This window comes from Callorhinus ursinus, unplaced genomic scaffold (genome assembly GCF_003265705.2).
Source record: "Callorhinus ursinus isolate GAN/ISIS: 27379988/994484 unplaced genomic scaffold, GSC_fseal_2.0 scaffold53, whole genome shotgun sequence".
NCBI classification, from domain to species: domain Eukaryota; kingdom Metazoa; phylum Chordata; class Mammalia; order Carnivora; family Otariidae; genus Callorhinus; species Callorhinus ursinus.
Window position 1 is genome coordinate 4,780,430 of NW_027397115.1, and position 22,349 is coordinate 4,802,778.

Genomic DNA, 22,349 nt, shown 5'->3' on the forward strand with positions numbered 1-22,349 from the left:
AAATGCTACAACGTCAGAAAAGTAGATGAGTTGATAATTTTGTTTTTATTCTTAAAGCTGTCTTACCTTCACATTACTGTGCATCTATACAACGGACTAATCTGTAGCCATTAAAAAGAAAAAGGTAGGCCTCTGTGAAGTGATGTTGAAACAATCCTAAAAATAAGGAGCCACAATTACTTATCTATACATGCTCACGGGGAGAGCTCTTCACTGGGATGGGTTTAAGTATCATCTATTCACACTGTGATGATTCTCAAACGCATATCTGGAGCTCCAATCTGTCCCCTAAACCTCAGACTTGGGTATTCAACATCCCGTGTCCACCTATGTGCTTAGTAGGCATCTCTCATTTAACACGTCCATTCCTGAACTACCGTTTCTCACTGTCCACTCCCTCCAATCTCTTCCCCTTCTAGATAAATGGCTCTTCCATTCTACCTGTTTCTCGGCTTGAAGCAGAAAAAGCCCCGTGAGGCTACCTTGTTTACTCTCTATCCTACAGGATTGCTTACCCATCAGTAAATCTGGTTTTTCCAATCTTCAAAATGTGTTGAGAACCCCCCACTTTTCACCATGTCCAGCCCGCCATCTTGGTCCATGTCATGGCACTCACCTAGATGCCAGTACGGCTGAAATAGCTCCCTAATATGTCTTCTTGTTGATACTCTTATCCTACCTACCCAGAGTCTTTTCCAAATAGCTGCCGGGGAGATCCTTTTACAAGTGAAGTCAGCATATCTCAGCTTTCTCAAAACCTACAAATGACTTCCCAACCCACTGCAAGAAAAATCCAAAGTCTTTATCATGATCCAAAGGTCATATAGTGCTTGGCTTCTAGTTACTTCTAGACCAGACCCCCTATTCTCCCTCTCCCTACTTTATCTGCTTCAAAATCATAGCCTTCTTGACCTTGAACATGCAAAGCATAAAACAGCCGCAGGACCTTTGCACTTAAGGTCCCCTCTGGCCGAAACAATTGGTCCTCAGAAATTTTCAAGGCTCCTCTTTACTTCCCTCAGCTCTCTGCCAGTGTATCACCCCATCAGAGCAATAAACCTCCATTGTTCTCTCCTGCTTTACACTGTAATGTTCTTCAGAGCATTCATCAACTCTTGATATAGATTTATATGTCTACTGTTGATTGTCCGTCTCATCCCCCACAACAATGCAGCAAATTCTTTGAAGACAAGGACTGTTTCTTGTTCTCTGCTGTACTCCTGCTTCCTAGAACAGGGCCTGCCAAAGGTAGATACTCATATTTGTAGAATGAATGAATGTATTAATAAATAGATATGTTTTCTATCTAATAAATGATAACATATTCTGGAAGGATACAAAAGAATCTGGTAAAGACTTTGCTCCTGAGAAAGTAAACTGGGGGTCTGGGGTGATAAAGCACGGGAGAGAGACTTATATTACACTGCAGGTTCTCATGCAGGATTTGCATTTTACATCAAGCACAAATCCAATTCTTAATCCAAAAGTCTCCTTTTGATACTAAATGCATCTAAAAATAAATCACAGCTTCCTCCCTCAAATTCACCCTGTCCATTCACCCGTTTAAAGAATTCTGTAGCTCTGAAGAGGGTACTGAGGACTATGTGTAAGAACAGCACTCCTCCAAGATTAGGCTTGCACAGAGCAAACATCTCTCTGCTTCCAACACTGTAGCTTTACAGGTCCTCCCCGTTCCCGGCCCCTACCCCCTTGGGTCTTCTCCAAATGAGACTTACGAGAAAATGAAAACCAGGAGAAGTTAAAAGGAGATGAAGAAAGAGTTCTCAAGGAAGCTCAAACATAATTTCAGATCTCCAGCCAGAGAGAAGTACTTCAAATAGCTCATGAATAGTAAATATGTTTTGAACTGAATCTTAAAATGTTAGGTTTATTCTTACAAAATCCAGACCAAATGTCTCCCTTAAAAGAGAACAGTGGTCTTAGATAATACTTAAAAAAAGGAAAAAAAGACATAAAGATCAAACATGTGTTTGTGGAGCATGCAATCTATTTACCAAGTCTGACAAATCTATATTTCTGAGGTTTATCAAACACACTGTAAAGTTCTAGCAAATATATCTTATATGGTTTGGTGCTAGGAGTCATTTATTGAGATAATTACATTTGCTGCATTCTGTGGGGCTCTTTCTGCTTGATGAAGCAGATTCATTTAATCAATACAAACTGCTTAAAATGCTAATTGGTACGCTAAGTGGTGGTAACCAATCCCTCCTGAACAGAGATGCAAATGCTGTTGAAAAAGTTCTGTAATCATTGTGGGGCAACCACATGGTGCATGAGAAGACGTAATTCATCCTCACGGTGGTGTACAGAGGTGTACAGAGAGGCTCTTGTGCCCACCTTCTACCTGCTGGACAGGTACCCTCCCCTTTGTGTGGGAGGAGGAATGATTTCTTAAAACGGTCTAGCGTTCTTCACATGTTGTTGCTTTCCTAAACCCTGTAAACATAGACCACCGATACACATGTAAAGAGTGGTTAGTGTCCAATAATTAGACGATGAGGGAACTATGCACGCATTGACACTCTCTTCCCAACAGAGGAGTATGCTCACTGATCGGCGCATGTCTTCCCGATACAGAACATCAAGGCATGCGGTCCCGTGCCGCGCTGTCTCTGGCTCTTGTTCCATTTCTTCCAGGGACCAAGGAGCCAGATCCTCAGAGTCACTTTAGAGCAGTGGTTCTCAAAGTGTGCTGCCTGGACTGGCAGCATCAGCATCACTTGAGAATTTACCAGACATTCAAATTCCAATGCCCCACCACAGACCTGTGAAACGCTGGCAGTAGAACCCAGTGACCTGTGGCTCAGTAAGCCTTCCAGGTGACTCTGATGCACTCTGAAGGTGGAGAAACACTATCCTGAGTCTCCTTTCCCCAACTCTCTCGCCCTTTCCCCCCATGCCCAGCCCATAAGCACACACAGGGGCCCTAGAAGTCCTCGGTTTTCTACCTACATCAAGTCCCCACATTTGATCTTCCCTGTCAGCTCCCATTGAATCCATGTCCTGGGCTTTACATTCCTCTCCTGACTCTTCACTTACTGTGAGCTACTGAGCCTCAGTTTCTCCCTCTATGAAACAGACCTAATAGTGCTCCCAATGAAATGCAAAGTACTCCAGTATTTTGGAGGCAATATAGCAACACCTATTTAAATTTTAAAATACTTACAACCTTTAATTCAGCAATCCTGCTCCTGGGTTTAGAAAATTCAGTTAAATAAAATAACATTCAGAAACTCAGTTAAAGTTAACATACATAGGGCGCCTGGGTGGCTCAGTTGGTTAAGCGACTGCCTTCGGCTCAGGTCATGATCCTAGAGTCCCGGGATCGAGTCCCACATCGGGCTCCCTGCTCGGCGGGGAGTCTGCTTCTCCCTCTGACCCTCTTCCCTCTCATGCTCTCTATCTCTCATTCTCTCTCTCTCAAATAAATAAATAAAATCTTTAAAAAAAAATAAAGTTAACATACATAAGAGCATGTATACGAGGATGTATGGTGTAGAACTGTTTATTAGTGGCCCCCCAAAATCTGATATTACCTTAGATAAGCTTAATAAGTTCGTGCCACATCGAGACCCTAAAATATCAAGCATTCCATTCAAAAGAATGAATAAGAGCAAGGTTGGCAATCTTTTCTGTCAAGGGCCAGATAGCAAGCAGATTTGCAGGCTCTCCAGTCTGTATCAAGCCAATGAATCACCTCTTTTGTTTCAGTGTGAAAGCAGTCATAACAACATATCAATGAATGGGCATGGCTGTGTTCCAATAAAGCTTTACTTACAAAAACAGGCATAAGCCAGATTTTGCTCATGGGCCACAGATGGCTAACCCTTGGGTCAGACCTAAGCTATATGTCTTTTAAGTACTGTATTTCCATTAGGTATTTACTATTAAACAAGAAAACCAAGAGGGTTGTTTTAAAAATCTTTAATAGTATCACAATTTTATAATATAAACAATGGCTTCCAAACACCCATCTTCCATATATATATCTATGTGTATATCTATCTGTGTGTGTCTGTAGATATGGATTTTTCTATAGGATTATATGGATACAGAGAAAAACATGGAAAGAGGAATACAAACTTCTGAACAAAATTTAGGAGTTGCTAAGGAGGGGAAAGGAGGGGTTGAGATGCATAAATTATGAAGAGAGAAAATACCGTAGTACTAATCATCTATATGATCATATCTTTGCAGTCAGTTAAATTTCGCACGCATGTGTTTCTGTAAAAATAAACAGGATTCAAAAACCAACCCCTATGTCTTAAGAGAGCTGTGAAAATTAAATAAATACAGCATTCAAACCCTCAGCACAGAGCCAGATGGAGCCACTCACTCCGATTTTAGTTGTCCCTCTATTAGACTAAGCCCCTTAGCGCGGCTCGCTGCTTGCACACTCCCTAACAGCCCTTTCTCTCCCCTTGCCCCTTTCAGTGGGTTCTGTCCTGAATGTTCCTCAGTTCTTTCACTCACTGCATCCATTTGTATGCTCTGGGCATCACCTTTAAGTCATGCACTAATGCCATGGGCTGGAAACTTAAAAATGAATGAAACACAGTTCCTCTGCTCCCCAGGATTTTACAGCAAATGGCCAGAGAGCCAAGGGCCAGCTTTAGTCATGTAGCCCGCCATCTGCCTCCACAATGGCACTCCTTCCTCTACAAAAGGGGAACGGACTCTCATGTCAGCCGAGGTCTCCTTCATGCAGGTGGGGGGAGGGGAGAAGATTTCTTGTATGTGCGTGTGTCACACGCCTGCACCTGGTGCTTCCTGGCACACAGGAGGTGTGCGGTAAGATGCGGGCCAATGACTGAATCACTAAGTGAGTAAGAAACCTCTATAATGTCTCGCCCCCCTTTTGCCATTTTATCCTTTCTTACTCTAAGTCAATGATAACAACAGCTCAGGTTGATTTGTATTGAATAGGTGCCAGACACTATGTCAAGAAATCACTTGCCTTATCCCACCACCTGGCCAGGTAAGTATTAATAAAACCCCCCTTTATCGAGCAGGGAGCAGATACTAAGGGTGGTGAAGTCACTTGCCAAAGACACTGAGTCAGCATTGACAACCTGGCCTCTTTATTACTCCAGAGATAAAGTTCCTATCACAACCCAGTGTGTTCTAGAAAGCACTGAGGATGTTACAAAGGCCTTAAAGGATGGGCTCAAATCCTGTTCTGAATGATAAAAGGCACCTGAATTTTATTTCCAAACCTTAGAGAAATGGCCAAAAGTCTACGCTGCTAGGAGAGGGTAATGCCCCTGCCATCTTGAGCAACAGAATCTACCAGTGATTCTACCAGGCCCTCAGAGCCCCACTGTCCCAGGGGCCTTCTCTCAAGTGGAAATTAGCAATCTGCCAAACATGTGGTCTTCCTTGGCTTCCTAATGAAACCCGTTCTCATGGTAGTCTGATCCTGATTCCAGCTCTGACAGATGTTTGGCATAAATCACCCAAAGAGCTGTCTTTACTTCCTCTAACCCCTCTCCCTTGTTCTGATATTTGCAGGAAAAGTGATGGGTATTCCCATCATCAAAATGTTACCGAGGTATCACAGAATATTACTAAAGTGTCAAGGAAAGAGAGCACACAGAGGCTTACTTACTGAGTGTTACAAAGAGAAGGAGAGACAGAGAGAGAGAAAAGAAAAAGTGGGTATGAGAGAAACACCGCTTTCCTCTTAAGGAAAAATGCAGCAGAGACACTAGTTGGTGTACAGAACTAGCTAAAACAATGCCTTCATTGTCACCCCCAGCTTTGATAAAGCAGACTGTTAGTGAAATCAACCGTTTGGGGCCAAATTTCCAAGTGAAGCATTTTGCTGAACACCAGATGCACTCAAATGGTTATTTTCATGGGGAATGAAAGTGATTTGCATCAATTTATTCAGAGCCATCTGAATTCTCAGCCACATGCATAAAACAAAATCACTGCTCCCTTTGCTTCTGGTAACTTTTTATGCCTCCTTACTAAGGAAATCCTCTTCCTACTGGTACATCGAAATTGATATCCTTGGGGACTGTTTTCCACAACCTCTTTTTAAAGCAGACTTGCTTGAAACCTGGGCCCTGGCATGGCATTAGGAGGGAACTGGATTTGGTATTTGGGCTTCATTTTTCCTTTTCTCTATGCTCATAAAATGACCTATTTGGCCCCCATTTTTGTTCATTCAACAAACATTTAGCAAGTCCTGTGCCAGACCCTGAGCATATTACAGACACATGGGGCCCAGCCTCTGCCCTTCAGAGGCTTCCAGCTTCTAGTAGAATGGCCAGTTACTCGGTCAGCTTTTGAAGCTAATGAACGAGGCAAAAATCCCACAGGGTCAGACTAACTCAGTGGCTCACCTCAACAGAAGCAGGTGCTCTGGGGACAAGATGCAGGGGACAGGCTGGAACTGAGACCAGGGAGCAAAGGGGTGGTTTGTGTTTTCTGTCTTATGCTTACTCCGGGCACAAATCTACTGAGCGGAGTGGTGGGCTGGTGGCCCAGGTGGACCAGGTAGATATGGTATACTTTGTTTTGTTGCAGTCCAGAGTGGGTATAACCAGTCTGGGCATATTTATGGGACCCTGCTGAGTTCCAGCCCCTGCTGGAGCCCCACACCTAAGGCAGGGGCCTGACCTCACAATCTGATGCTGCCACACGTGCACAAACAGTACTGAATATCTTAAGGAGACAACAAACAGCAGTGTTCAGCCCCATCACCCAGTTTCCTGGAGTTGCCCGTTAACATCCCCATTGCTTCAGTGTGAGTCTCTTTTTCCTGGCTTATCCCATGTCAGTTTGTGTGAGTAAAAAGGGAATCATTACGGTAGTTCACATTTGTTGACTCTTCCTATATTTCTCCTAAGTGCCTTATGTGTACTAACCAGTGTGAATCGCACATTGTGAGGCACAAACACTATTATTATCACCCCCATATGACATATAAAATAAACAAGGCAAAAGGAGGCCAAGTTACATAGCTCGGAAGTGACATTCAATCCCAGACACACTGACCCATCAATTTCTGGCCCAGCCTTCACGCAGAACCTGCCTATCTTTAGAACAGGGTTCTCAACCTCCCACTGTTGACATCTGGGATCAGGTTACCTTTTGTGGGGGACTGTTCTGTGTATTACAGCATGTTTAGCAGCATCCCTGGTCTCCGACCCCGGGCCCTGTGTTAACAACCAAAATGATTGCAGATATTGCCAAATGTCTCCTGGGAGGCAAAATTGCTACCACTGAGAATCACTGGTTTAGGGTGACCATACATTTCAGTTTTCCTGGCTGCATCCTGTTTACATCTATTATGCAGGCATTACTCTTCATCAGGGCCAACTTCAAGGGCAGATGACCTGTGTAGTCACAACGAGCCCCAGGCTTGATTTGATCTTCTGCTGTCACCATCCTGAAAAATCTTAACTTTTGAACAAGGGACCTTACGTTTTCATTTTGAATCAGGTCAACAAATTACATGTCCAATCCTGCTCTTAAGAAGGTTGACCCTGACTCTCAAAAGGTCCCAGCTTGGAAAAAACTCCTATGGTAACCCGACTGATTATATGTAATAGAGCCTTTAAAAGCTCACCATGTGATTTTTTTTTTTTTTTACCTTATTGATTGAAAAATACAGAAGTCTGGTTTGCTCTTCTTTTTTTTTTTTTTTAAGATTTTATTTATTTATTTGACAGAGAGGGAGAGCCAACAAGAGAGGGAACACAAGCAGGGGGAGTGGGAGAGGGAGAAGCAGGCTTCCCGCTGAGCAGGGAGCCCGATGCGGGGCTCGATCCCAGGACCCTGGGATCATGACCTGAGCTGAAAGCAGATGCTTCACTGACTGAGTCACCCAGGTGTCCCTGGTTTGCTCTTCAGTAACAGGCTGCACAACTTGTTTTATTCACCAAGCAGCATATTCATGCTTACACATTTTGCAGTTTCCATCATAGATTCCCTGATGCATATCCACCCTCACATTCTCCCCAGTAAGAGCCAGTCTTTGCTACCAGGCAAATGGCCATAATCTTCCATAAGAAGAGGTATCAAGGACACAGATGTCTTGGCAAAAATATAAGGGCACGAGGTATGTGTTGTTCCCCTAAACCAGGAGTTGCAAACTTGAATGCCTCCATGGGTCATGCAGGTAACAGGAATCAGCGAAGTCTTCTGGTTATTGAGACGGCAAGAAACGGTAAGAGCTATGCAACTCTGAAGGGCATTCATCCTCTCAAAATGGTAGCTGCTACTCAATTTTAACTCAAGCAGACATGGTGTTACCAGACACTCTCATTTTTCCAAAAGGTACAGCTATGTATTTTATGTGAAACCTCCCATTGTAAATGCTGGGATCTAATTTAATTTTAAAAATATCGCCTGTGCCAATACCTTGTAAACCAAACAAAAAGTGGTCTGCACGCGCTAGCTCCCAACACCTGTGCTACCATCTTTGGTCATCTTAACTTCTTTTCCCTGCTCTGGTCATCTGGGGACTCTCCCAAAGTTTCCTTACTGCCTGAAGCTGAACCAATAGATAATTTTACCCCTCCCCCTGGCTAGTCACATAGTGGAGAAGAAATTGTATTTCATGCTTGGATGGGTTGACAAATATTCGGGTAGGAACAAAATACGTAATCAATTTCCAGTTCTGCAAAAATAATCGACTGGATCTCTCTAAAATATTGAAACTCGCATAGTTGGTGACAACAGTCAATCCTGGCATCACCTTTGAATGCATTCTCTAGGCAACATTCTGATTGTCAGATTCTGGTCATACCCAACACCTTAATAGCATGAAAAAAAAAAAAAAAAGAGCCATACAAGGCAGAACACATCTGCTGGGGCAACCAAAAGCTGAAACCCCTGTTTGAATGATCTCTTAAAATCACATAAATGGCCTCTGGTTTTCCTGACAGGCATCTGGGATTATTGCTTTGCCTTCAGTAAACTCCAAGGAGAAAAAGCAAATCCACATGGGGTAGAGGAGAGGGACTGATTGATAATATAAGCACATTTGTGTCTAACACCTAAAACCAAGGTGCTGAGGGGTTATCAGTGAACTACAGCCGGAAGGCCAAATCCTGGTGGCCTGTGTTTGTATGGCCCAGAAGCAAGACTGGTTTTTACATTTTTAAAGGAAAAAAAGGAGAGGAGGAAGTCAAGGAGGAAGAAGAGGTGGAGGGAGGAGGAGAAAGCAGCAGCACCATATGTGGCCCACAAAACATAAAATATTTACCATCTGACCCTTTACAGAAAATGTTTACCAACCCTTGGTGGAGATGGATATATCCCTCATTTCCTAACTTCTCAAAACCGATTAAAAATGGCACTGAAATGATCCGACTTGTCTCTCCATCCCCCACACCATCCCTGTCTCTACCCGCTCTGTCATGACTGACTTTTGGAAAATAGTATTACTCGCCACTGCCCATCTGGTCAACAAGATGCATCCTGTGCTCTCATATGAACATCTTTGGTTCCTGTCATGAACTGCTGCTCTCTAACCACCATTGGGCTTTCCATGGGCTGCCTACTTACAGAGCCACCATCTTAAACATTAGTACCAGTGTCAGAGTTTACAAACAGAGCTACCACCTGTTAGCATCATTCCTTTCCCTGTAAAGACACAGCCACCAGCTGACCATGACCATGGCTAGGGCACAGGAGTCTAACTACAAGGAGGAATTGCATCAGCTAGGGCAGCACTTAATAACCAAGTAAAAGGACCACTAAAATCCACAACTGCACGTCGCAAGTTATTAAGTTATTATAAGAGACTGGAAAGGACCTTCTCCGAAAATGACATTTCCCCCCTAATATATGGGAACAAAAGTCATAGCAAATTTAAGGAAGAAACCTGAGTTTCACCTGTTTCTGTCCTATCTTTAGAGTAAATTCCTGGCAGTATTATTGCTGATAAAGAGATAAGTGAATTTAATTTTGATAAATAAGGACAAACTGTCCTGCAGTGAGATCGCAGCAAACTGAACTAACAGGATTATACTGTTGCATGCACTGAAAGGTATAAATCAAACTCCTTATCGAAATTTTAAGCCTCTGTAAAGATTCAAAAGGATTTTTTTAATGTTTATGTTCTCCATAAGACTTGCTACAATGCTTTCTTTGCAAGCAGTATATGGGTGTTCAATAAAAGGTTTTTGAATCATAATTATTATGCCAGGATATAAAAAGGGTTTATTTGTGAGGGGAAAAAAAGCTGATAATTGCTTTAAGCAGAGCACAATAAACAAAGAAACAAATAAATTAAATAATGAATAAATCAATCCATAAGTTAACCCAATTAACCACAGCCCACAAAGACGAGAAGAGATAAAACAACCTGATTTTTTTGAGGGGGAGTGTTAGGGACAGAGAGGCAGGTTGAGCTAGGAGAAGAGTATTTATATACATAAAAAAAAAAAAATTAAAAAAACCCAGCAGGGAATTCAGTGTCTGAATAGTAATGAAATTGATTCTATGATTTCTTTGATTCTCTATTTTTAAAAAATGGAATAGTTTATGGCTTTTTAAATTAGGTTGAGTAAGAATTACTGTGGTTTCCAGAATTGTGGAAGAGTGTCACTTGAATTCCACAAATTCATTACATTTTATTTGCAAAATCAAGTTTGGAAGTGAACCTATCAATTACGCAAACAAAAAAAGAGGTGACAAAGAAGGTTCAGATGAACTCTCAAACCTGGGTGCCGTCCAGGGCTCGAGAGCACAGGGGAGAAGTTGTGCCCTGGGGCCTCAATGTCACCTGGATGGAGCCTCACTTGCAGCCCCCAGGGAGAGCCTGCTAAATTAGTCTTTCTCCACCTTAGCACCCGATTTGCCTTGAAGGAAATTCTAAAAACGACAGGCCCAGGAGTGGAATGCGGAACATCCCACACACCACCACTCCTTGGTCCAAAATTAGACTTTGTCACAGACACTGATCTCCAAGGTGGCAAAAATAGCAAAAGCTGCTCGGGGGAGTCCCGAGCTGTCCCCACAGAGTCCCTGCAGCTTCTCCAGGAGGCCAGCTGGTGGCTGGTGAGCAAACAAGTTCTTGCTGCTCAGTCTCATTCAATAGTCGGTCCTTCCCTCCCTCCCGATACTCCAGCTACCCCAGCCTCCAGCACTCCCTTAAAGTGCAGAATAACGCATTGCATTTAAAAAGCGAGAACGGTCGAGAGGAATTTTGAGATATAATATTGCTATTTGGTGCCAACACTACCCAAAGAAATGGGATTTCTTGTAACCGTGATCTTCTTAGGCATACTCTAAGTTGACAGATATTTCTGAAAGGCACTCTGATGTTCAAGGTAATTTGCAAACACTAAGCCAGGTCTTCGTGGGGACATATGGGGGCTATAAGAGCTTTCACACTCTCCAAGGGAGCAAGGCACTATGGCCAGAGGTAGAGGTTTAGGAGTCAGACAAAAGGATCTTGCATTCCTGGCTCCAGTAGTAAGGGGTTCTGTGGCTGCAAGCCGGTGACTGAACCATCTCAACTGAGAGTGAGTTTTCTCATCTCTCTGATAGAGCCTGATTCCTTCCAGGTCAAAGGTCATGAATAATACTCTTTTGAATTGTGAGCCCAATGAGAGCATGAGCCTTACCGTCCATTCACCACTATATCCTGGAGCACAGAGCAGAGCATGTCAGGTCCTCAGTGAACATTCTTGAATGAACAAATGAATAGGAATGAATGAATGAGTCTGCCTTCCAGTTAAGGTAGTGATGAGAGAAACAGCAAGTGAAGTGCTTGGCATATTGTAGGAGGCTTGGTAAATGGTATTGCCTGCTATGATGGAAGAGACTAGAGGCAGACAGCAGATGGCCGGTAAGTGCACGGTATTATCAGCAAGACACCCTCAAGTAGGAAATATTGACAAAGGTAAAATCAAAGCACTAAATAAATACTATTCTAGAAGTTTGTGCAGTGTGGTGACAGACACCAATATGGCGGCCTCCAAGGTCTATTCCTCCAGGTGTTTAGACTCTGTGTGGGCCCCTTCCCTGACTACAGGAAGGACTTGTGACTTGCTTTTAATCAGCAGACAGGGCGACAGGATCTCACTTGTGTGGTTAGGATACATAGGATTGCATGGTGTGCAGTCTGCAAGGAAGTCAGTGGTGTGTTGGGGGATCCCACGCAGGAAGGCGCTCACAGTGGCCTCTGGGAGCTAAGGATGGCCTCCAGGTCACAGCCAGCAACAAATTGAGGCCCGCAATCCTACTGTTACAAGCAACTAAATCCCACCAATAACCCCGCTCGCTCATGAGTAGATCCTTCCCCAGTGTAACCCTGAGATGCACCTGAAGCATCTGAGCCTTGTGAGAAAGTGAAGCCACGCCAACACTCCTGGCCCACAGCAACGATGAGATGGTAAATGTGTGTTGTGTTACGGTGCATAGCTGGCGGGTCTTTGTTATGAAACAATAGAAGACAAACAGGCTAGACACTGATTGTCCAGAGCATGGGTAGCCAACATGCAGAGAAGGACCACTTGCGGAGAGTAACAAAAGAGGGAGGTAGGGACTTTGGAGAAGTGAAGCCCCCCAATCTGCCCAAAGAGGGCAGACAGGCCTGGGCATAGCTGATTGTTGTTGCCTTGTGGGGGTGTGAGATCAGTGCTGTTAGACCTTTTCACTTTTCAAAGATAACATAGATATCTGAGTTTTATGTGAAACCTCTCAATTTTTAAATGCTGGTCACTAATTTGGTATTTTTAGAACAGCAGCAAGCTGATCTCATAAAGGACAAAGAAAAGAGGTCGTGAGGAGAAAAGTGGGGGCTACCCCAGGACACCTCCTCCAAATTTGAGTCCCATGACTTCCAAGCTGGTGGCCTTGGGCCTCCCATACGGCAGTGGTTATAGCGTTAGAAAGCCCTAAAAATATTGCTTGTTACAGAGTAGAGACAAGATACATATTTAGTATTATGGATATCCTTATTGTGCTAGCTTCCTATGGCTGTGGTAACAAATTACCAGGACTCGGGGGCTGAAAACAACCTAAATGTATCTTCTTACAGCTCAGGGGACCAGATGTCCAAAATCAGTTCACGAGCTGAAGTCAAGGTGTTGGCCAGGCTGGGTCCTTCTGGAGGTTCCAGGGGAGAGTGTTTATCTTCTCCAGCATTTAGGGGCACCCACATCCTTTGGGTCACATCTCTCTCTTCCACCTTCAAAGCCATCAACATATAAACTTCAAATCTCTCTTTCTGTCCCTCTGTTTCCACGATCACACCACCTTCTGACGCTTACTCCTCCTGTTTCCCTCTCATAAGGACCCCTGTGGTAACACTGGCTCACCTGGACGATCCAGGATAATCTCCCCAACCCAAGAGCCTCAACTTATCACATCTGCAAAATCCCTTTTGCCATGTAAGGACACGTTCGTAGGTTCCAGAGATTAGGACACATCGTTGGAGCCATGATTCAACCTATCACTATTATTATTGCTGCTGTGATGGGACCCACAAGCCTCCTCTTTATGGCTGCTGGGTTCAGGTCACAAGTCTCATCCCAACCAGTGCACTTAAGGCTGTAACATCAGACTGGTACAGGCCCCACGGGGAAGCATCTGTCTGTAGAGGCGGTCTTCAGAGTTTTACGACAGAGGCAGCCAACAGTGGGTCAGGACTTTCTAATAATGAGGCTAAAAGCCCAGAGGTGAGCATCACCATCTTTCTCCATTTATGACCTTGACTATCTCAGAGAAGCAAGCCAGTAGTGGTAAACACGCAATTCCTAGTTGAGGATATGGCCGGATCTATGTGGATCCATTCCCAGTTACCAGAAAATGCAGTACTATAACCCTGGGAGGGTGGGCCAGCAGGGTTGTCTGCATTTGCTTCATTGTCATGGGGTATCTCTTTTCTCCCCAAATCAGGGACTGATTCACGTACATTAATTTTCAGCATTTCATAATCCCCACTTAACGTCCCTGAGATTCAGATCCCATTCTGAAGCTTACTCATTTCCATCTAAAACAGGATGTTGTTGCTTTAAAAATCATATTCATTTTATGGAACTCGTTAAGCATACAGCAAATTAAGAGCAAACAACATTATTTTCCAGTTAAATTTGCAAAGGGATGATCTAAACGAATTACTCATATTCCTGATTAATTTTTAGTGGAAGTAATGAGTAGGTTGTAGATGGAAAAACATGTGCATACAGAACCTGCCTTTCAAGCACAAAACAATTTATGCTAATTGATGGCTTTACCAGTAAGGTAATCTTGGAAAAACTCCTTCAGATGCTTAAAGGCATCTAATGGGACAGCTAAACAATTTTAATGCAATGACATGTTGCCCTGTAAAGTTCCAAGGGACTTGAATTCTACTTTACAGCCATCTGTCTGCCTGCCTATCTATCCATCCATCCATCCATGCATCCATCCATCCATTTATCTATCTCTATAGCAATATCCAGAATTGGTAAGCAAATGGGGAAAGGAAGACCAAGACTGCATTAGTCAAAAAAATATTTTGAAATCGGTGGGGAGAAAATCAAGAGAATATTTCATGATGTGTGAAAATTACACGAAATTTGAATTTCAGTGTCCATGAACAAAGTTGCTTTGCAGCAAAGTCATATCCACTGGATTATGTTTTTACCTATGGTTGCTTCTGCACAACAATGGCAGAGTTAAGTAGTTGCAACAGAGACCATCTTACTCCACAAAGCCTAAAGTATTTACTAGTTGGCCCTTTACAGAAAGTTTGGCTGATCTCTGCTCTAAAATCGCAGACCACTGCATGAACAAGTCATTTGGGAATAATCTGAGGCTGCTCTGGGACAGATCATATTTCTGGCATGTTTTCCCCCTCTCTTTAAATCCAACCACTCCACATATTTAAATCATAAATTTTCAAACTACCCTAATCTTACCATGCCAACACAGTTCCTTTTGGTTTTGCAGATTTCCTTCCAGATGTGAAGCTTTATGCATATATTTGCAGCCACGATGCATGATCTGCATTATTTAACTGTTGTGCGTTAAGATTTCAATCCTAACTCTCTGTGCAAGTCACAGTCCCTGGCACAATGCAATGAACAGTGGAGGTATTCCCAGAGAGCTATCTGCTCATGTGTATTTGTGTTTGTGCTGTCTTTATATATCAATGTCCGTGAAGGTTGATCAACCAGAGATGGGAGATGCATGGCTCTGGGCAGGATGGAGTCTCTAGACAGGTTTCCCTTGGCCCACAAAGTGTTACTGTTTTGTTGCTGGTTTTAACAAGAATTCATTTCCAACAGTTACAAACTACAAGATATTATATACAGACTCAAATCCTTGGCTTCTCTGGAAAAAATCAAGAGCCCAGTACCTGGAGCCCACAGTCTTATCAACAGTCTTCCGGACTTGGGCTTTTGACATTTCACCCCTCACTCCGCTTCTCTCTGGCCCCTGTTACCAATTGAAATGATAATGCCTGGTACAGCTATAAATATATCTCTGTAGGTAGATAATCTACATAGTTGTGTCCACACATATCCATATGCATCCAAATTGATTCTGATGCACATACTCATGACAGTGGACTAATGATGATGTCCCCTCCCCAAATTCATATATTGAAATCTTAACCTCCAAGGTCATGGGGTTAGCAGGTGGGGCCTTTGGGAGGACATTATGTCATGAGGGCAGAACCCTGACAGTTGGGATTAGTGCCCTCATAAAAGAGACCCTAGAGAGCTCCCTTGCCCCATCCATCAGTGAGACAGAAAAGGTAGCCATCTATGAACCAGGAAGATGGTGCCACCAGACACTGAGTAGGCCAGCACCTTGATCTTGGACTTCCAAGCCTCCCAGTGAGAAATAAATAAATTTCTATTGTTGATAAGCCACCCAGTTCTATGGTATTTGCTGTAAGAGCCCAAACCGATGAAGACACACACAGGTAATAATCGAGGCACAAAGTAGATAAACAGGGATGTCCAGTTACTGTGCTACCAGCTGGCTCTTGAGGCTTTGCAAGGATGTTATTAAATCCAAGTAATACACTGTTGAGTACAGGAGAAAGCCATCTGTTCAAATAATGCAGGCCATATTTTCAGCATAAAGATTCTAAGATTGCATTCTACCAGGGTATGCACTAGGTCATAAGGAAGACATTCCAGACGTACCATTGAATTTTTCACGCTCTGGAGCAAGCGATCATGCTGCTCAGCTATTGCCAAGGCAGCAGAGTGGACCTTCTGGTAGATGGCCTCCCCATCTCGCGTTTGAAAGATAAACAGCCCTTCCCCAGTTTCACACATCCTGTGAAAACAAAAACAAAAAGCTTTTGAAAATCCAGTTCCAAGAACTTCCATGCACAGAGGACCTAGAATACTCCATGAAACCAGACCCCTTTATTTCACATGATTTCAGGATTCTTGTCCACATTTGCTAAATGAAGTTAACTAGAATCAAAATTTCCTATTAGTTGTTGTTAATATGGGCAGGAAACCATTCACTCTAGGCTAACACAGTGCTGAATTTTTCTTTTTTTTTTTTTTTTTTTTGTCAAGAAGCAAAGGTTAATAAAAAAGCTGTTTCTTGATTCTTAGTATAATCCCAGTACTCCGGCTTCCCACTTTCAAAGAGGCACCCGTGCAAAACTGTGTTTTCATGACTGTCCATGAATCAGAAGCTCATCAGACACTATGTCATCCAGAGCAGAGGTGGAAGAAGGATTCTATGACTCCCAGATTCTGTTCCTTCCTCAGAGACAATGGCTTTAAGGATTCTTTCATTTCCAAAATCAATCTGGATTCCTTTTTGTTTGTTTGTTTTCTACCTTACCCACTGACTTTTACGTTGGACACTTTTCCAGCAGCCAAAGTGGTCCCAAATGCCCCAACACTCTTTCCTCATGGCCTTATGCTAACAGAAGCCAGTAGATGGAAACCCAGAGCCCAGAGAAGGGAAAATAATGAGTTTTACTTGGGTCTTTCCTATGTCCTTTGCGAAGATAAGGATTCAGACATAAGAACATGGCAGCCATTACAGATACACTTAACAGTGTTGAATTTCTCCAGAATTACTTTGTCTACATGATCAGCCTGTCACTCCAAACCATGGATTATGCAATTTAGTCAAGAATCTAGAAGATAATCAGGAGCTCAGAAAGCACTGGGAAATTCACTGATGCCTGCATATAACAAGTATGTATCAAGGCAGAGTGAAATAAGAAGCAAATCTGGATTCCAGATTGCCTGGCTGGGGTTGTCCCCTTGCCAGCTTTGTGAGCTGGTACATGTTAGCCTCTCTACACCTGCATTTCTATTTGTAAAATAAATAGAACGACAGTAACCATCACATAAATGTCCTGAAAGTGTTAGACAGGATTTGTGAGTACACAAAGGAAATCTTCACGTCCATTATTCCACTGGTAGGTAAGCTCCGTGTAGACGAGATTTGTTCCTAATTTATTCATAGTTCCTCAACCAGTGCCTACAACACGGCTTGCCCTATATCTGGCGCTCAATAAAGAACTGTAGAATGGCTTGTGAAATAGCAGGTGGTGCTAGGCAAAGGTATAACGAAGAACTTGACCCCGGCTTCCTTGAGGAAGTTTTATTTAAATTGAGGTTTCACGGAGCCACCCTGGGGAGGGCGGGCCTCTGGCAGAGAAGGCAGGAAGAACAGTCCGGCAAGGAACTGCGCACAGAATGCCTTGAGGTGGGACAAAGTTGAGTGACCCAGCACACCACGGAGACAGTGGCAGGAGGGACAGCCTGTGCTCCTGGAGCTCCTGGGGCTTCATTCTGCAAAGTTGCCACCTGAGGGCAACAGTTCCCAGAGGCACGAAAGCCCAACTTTGGAAACGGTTCCCTCTCTTTGCCAATGACATTTCACACCAACATCCTGTATGAAAAAAATACTAATGGGATTGCAATTATGAAAACCAAAATAAATGACCTCATGGCAGACAGTATTAAGAAGCGAACTTAAGAGATCAGAATCCAAGTCAATTCCACATTGCCTCACCGTCAAGATGTATTTTGTGCATGGGCATGTGTGCGCGTCTCTGTGTGTTTAGAATTTTTGGACACTGTGATGAGCAGGATGTATCTTATACTCAACATGTGTATTTATGATAATCTTTTCTTCTCTCCACCCCTGCAAAGCGGTTATTAAGTCAATGTTACATTTCACATTTACAATTATGTAATATCTGAAAGAATACGGTACTTGTCAGACAAACATAAGGCAAATCATAAGAAAGGCAGCAAGAGATGTAAAGGTAAAGACGTGGGATGTTTCTTCCTGGAGTTTACAATTTACTTGGCTAAATAAGATCTATATAAGTGAATCAGTTGAGACTAACACCATGGTACGATGAGCCTTAGTGGTCAGAGGAGCAGCTGATAAGCAAAGTATAGTTGGGGAAAGGGGTGGGTGTCGATGTTACATAGTAACAGAGAAAATCAGGATGCCAAAAACTTGAGAGAAATCGATCAGAAGCATCTCGCAGAACAGACACAAAATTAGGAGCAAAGCATTGCAGAACGGTGACATTGATTTGTCCGTGAAAGTGAGGTGAACAAATGGAGCGTGACCCCTTTTCCCCCTGTGGCTACAGCGGGCCAGAGACACTATGGTAAGAAAAACAGACACACAAACATACAGAACGAAGTAAAGAGGCTTAACCACACGGGATCTGGTGGCTCCAGCTTGAAGAAAAATCTGGGAAAAGGTCTGTTAGGAGCTTGTAACTTAGAACAGGGGCTCTCTACACTCGCATATCCACAATATTGCATGACCAGATCATGCTTGGCTGTGAGAACTGTCCCGTGTGTTGTAGGATGTTGAGCAGCATCTCCGGTGTCTACCCACTGGCTGCCAGTAGTATCCTCAAGTTGTGACAATCCAAATTCTCTCTGGACATTGATAAATGTCCCCAAGGTGGCAAAATGTCCCCAGCTGAGAACCACTGAAATAGACCAAACACAAGAGGTCGAGGGAGCACCAAACTTATGGGTTAGCGGTAGAGAGGTTGTACACATAAGGCAGCTTCTGGGTTCAGGGAAGCTGTTGCTTCACCAGACGGTATTCAGGTTGAAGCAGAGAGTATACCCGCCACCTGTGGTCTGTGTGGTCTTGCCCATTCCAGTCACTGGTGCCACAGCCTAGTGGATCTCAGCTTGAGATGAGGTGGTAGGTGACTCTGCCAAGTGCGTGTGCGTGTGCGTGTGTGTTGGCTGGAGACCAGGCAATCTAGGCTGCCTGCTAATGGGATGACTGTCCTGTCCTTTCCTGAGACCAGTGGGGTGAGAAAGAGAAATCAGTGTAAGACCCTACATGATGCATCACTGTCCCGCTCAGGCCGCCAAGGATGGGGCAGCTCTGGGGAATGTCAGTCATTCTTGTACAACTTTTGGTCATCAAATCTTTGTGCTGCCTATTTAATACTTTTAAAATCAACTCGGTTTCTCCTCCCTTAAACAAATGTATTGTCCTTGAGCCACCAAATCAATAATCATAATCCAGTATGCTCCGCCATACATTGAAGGCAGACGTGAAAAGGAATGCAATGAAAACAAAACATGTTATTGAACTCTGTCTAGGTCCTCTTGTCAAAGATCTGAACGGGACGTGTGCTCACTTGTTAGTAACACAGGCAAATTAGAAAAGTGTTAGAAGATGTGTTTTAGATGTGCCAGCACCCCACTGAAATGTTTTTTCTATAATTTAATCAAAAGGATCAAAAAGGTAATTGGGAAGAAAAAGACTTCATTGCTGTGCGAGTCACATTCATGTAATGTTATGCCTCTATCACTAAAATCACCCCACATTTGGGGAAATGTGGGGTGTGCTTCTGGAGCCCTCCTCGAGGTGGGGTGCGAGAGAGGTAGGGGAGACAGAAAGTCCCCTCCAGTTCCCTCATAAGCTGCAATCTTGGTCAAGTATCCTGACCTCTCCAAGTTTCCACGGCCTCATATCCCAAATGTGAGTAGTAAGATCACCCAAACCTCTGAGGTTACTGGGAAATTATATTTTATCTTTAGCAAAGGATCTGGCATCAAGGTAAGCAGTGAATTGGGATTTGTTGTTGTTATTCTAACCCTTTAAAATGTCAAAGCCAATGAGGACGCGGTCCTCAGGGAAAACTCGAGGAGGGAGGCACAACTGCATTTTTGCCGGGAAGGAAATGCGGGAGACCACATCCCAGAACAGTGGGGAAACAAGCAAAAGATGCCTGGTGGTGGAAGGTGTGTGGCTGGGGAAGAAAGTCTATGTTTGAGGCTCATGAGCTATGAGAACAGAATAATGCAAACTTAGTTCTCTGAGAATGGAAATATGAATTCAGGAATAGGATTCTCCCATTAAGAAAACCAGCAGCTTTCACTAAATAAAAACTACAATGCAAATGACTGGGGGTTTTGTTTCTCCAGCCCCAGTGAAGTAGTATACTGTGTCTGTTCCGGAGTGTTAGCAACAACTTAAATAAAGCTCATCAGAACCATGAGAGACGATGGACTCTGAGAAACAAACTGAGGGTTCTAGAGGGAAGGAGGGTAGGGGGATGGGTTAGCCTGGTGATGGGTATTAAAGAGGGCACGTTCTGCGTGGAGCACTGGGTGTTATGCACAAACAATGAATCATGGAACACTGCATCAAAAACTAATGATGTAATGTATGGTGATTAACATAACATAATAAAATAAAATTAAAAAAAAAAAAGCTCATCAGCCCAGTGAGCAAGGTGAAGATAAGGTCCCAATTTGGAGGGTGCACTGATTGTCACATGCTGTCCCTTCTCCCGTGTCTTCACTATCGGTGTCACCAGACTTCCTAATGGTTCCCTTAAATGTGCACGTTATCACTTTTGAGATTTAAATTCTGACCCCATGTGTATGGACTTGAGAGTTTATGAAAACAAAACTAAGCTAAACTATCCCCAAAGTCATAAAACATGGCTCGTGTAAGAGACAGTGCTAATTTATTAATTATATCTGTTCTTAATCACGTAATAGGTAAAGTCAAAGAAACATCCCCTTTTCCCCTTTTGCTTCCCCATGCCCTGACCTAGATCTGGGTGGCATTTGCCCCTCACTCTTCCTGCTGTAGCGAAGGGAAGTGCCTTTCACAATTTCTAAACTCAAACACCACGTGCAGTGTGACCTTCCTCATCCCCAGGAGAATGAAAAGTCGGGTTAGCACCAGAGGGAAACTGCTGAACAAGCCTTGAAGTTAATACGCCCGAAACTGACGTCCGATCATCCCCACACTGCCCCTCTTCCCCCACCCTGGAGTTCCTCCGCAGTCTGAGCTACTGCTGGAGGATCCTGACTCCTCTCTCTCCCAACTCACGTCCAGCCAGTCAGTGTGTCCTTTTGGCTTTAGCTTCAAAAGATGCCAGTATCCAAACACTTAAGCCTACGTTCACGGTCACCAACGTCCTTGTAGCCATCCCTGTCCTCCCTGTGAGCACTACAACACCTTCCTAATTGGTTTTAGCCTGAGAGTCTAGTTAAAAAAAAAAAAAAGGGACACCATGTCACTTCTTTGCTTACCACTTCCTATGTAGTAAAGAACTTAATCTTGTCCAAAAAATCTTGTCTAGCCTTGGCGTTAGCAATTACCTGGGAGATCATTTTTGTTTCCCTTATTCTGTCCCAGTCATGCCAGCCCAAGTGCCCGCCAACGGATGAAATGCATAAAGAAAATGTGGCACATATGTGTGTGTGTGTGTGTGTATCACACACACACACACACACACACTGTAATATTAGCCATAAAAAAGAAGTAAAGCCTGCTATTTGTAACGCCATGGATTATTGTTAGTGCGGAAGGTCTCGGGGACTCTTTCTTTGAACCTTGCAGTGACCCACCTCTACCTGCCACCCCCAGTAGCACCCCAACTAAGCCTAAAGCCAAATTCTTTACAGTGGTCTTCAAGCCCCACACCGCCCGACCCTGTTGCATCTCTACCTTTACATACGTTGCTCCCCCCTCCCTTATTCTCCCCCAGTCATGCCAGCCCACTGGCTCTTCTTTGCACACTCTGCACATACCCCCCACCGGCTCCTTTTCCCCCCCTCCTTCTTCTGGCTGCAATGCTCTCCCCCCGATTTTTCCTAGAGTCTTTGTCAGGCATCACTGACTTGGCAAAGCCAGTCCCACTCACCCTATTTAAAATTGCACTCCCTCCTGTGGCACTTTCTATTGAATGATTTTAGTTTTTGCTGTGGATTTATACAATCTAACATCTCTTTTACTTTTTAAAATGTCTATTATTGTCTATATCCCCTTTCCTCTAGGGAATTAATTTTAAAAGGGCACAACACTTGTATGTTTCATTCACTGCTACATCTACAGTGCTTGGAACTGCACTAGGCTCTTAGGGTGCA

At 43.6% G+C, this 22,349-nt stretch overlaps 1 protein-coding gene across 2 annotated transcripts in view; it reads right to left on the reverse strand.

Annotated features, from left to right (window-relative positions):
* DOK5 (docking protein 5) overlaps positions 1 to 22,349 on the reverse strand; it is a 178,056-nt gene that overhangs the window by 20,819 nt on the left and 134,888 nt on the right. For both annotated transcript variants that reach the window (XM_025853378.2, XM_073883930.1), the window contains one exon: positions 16,134 to 16,269. In XM_025853378.2, coding sequence (XP_025709163.1) covers positions 16,134 to 16,269 — 136 coding nt within the window. The remainder of the gene's footprint in view (positions 1 to 16,133; positions 16,270 to 22,349) is intronic.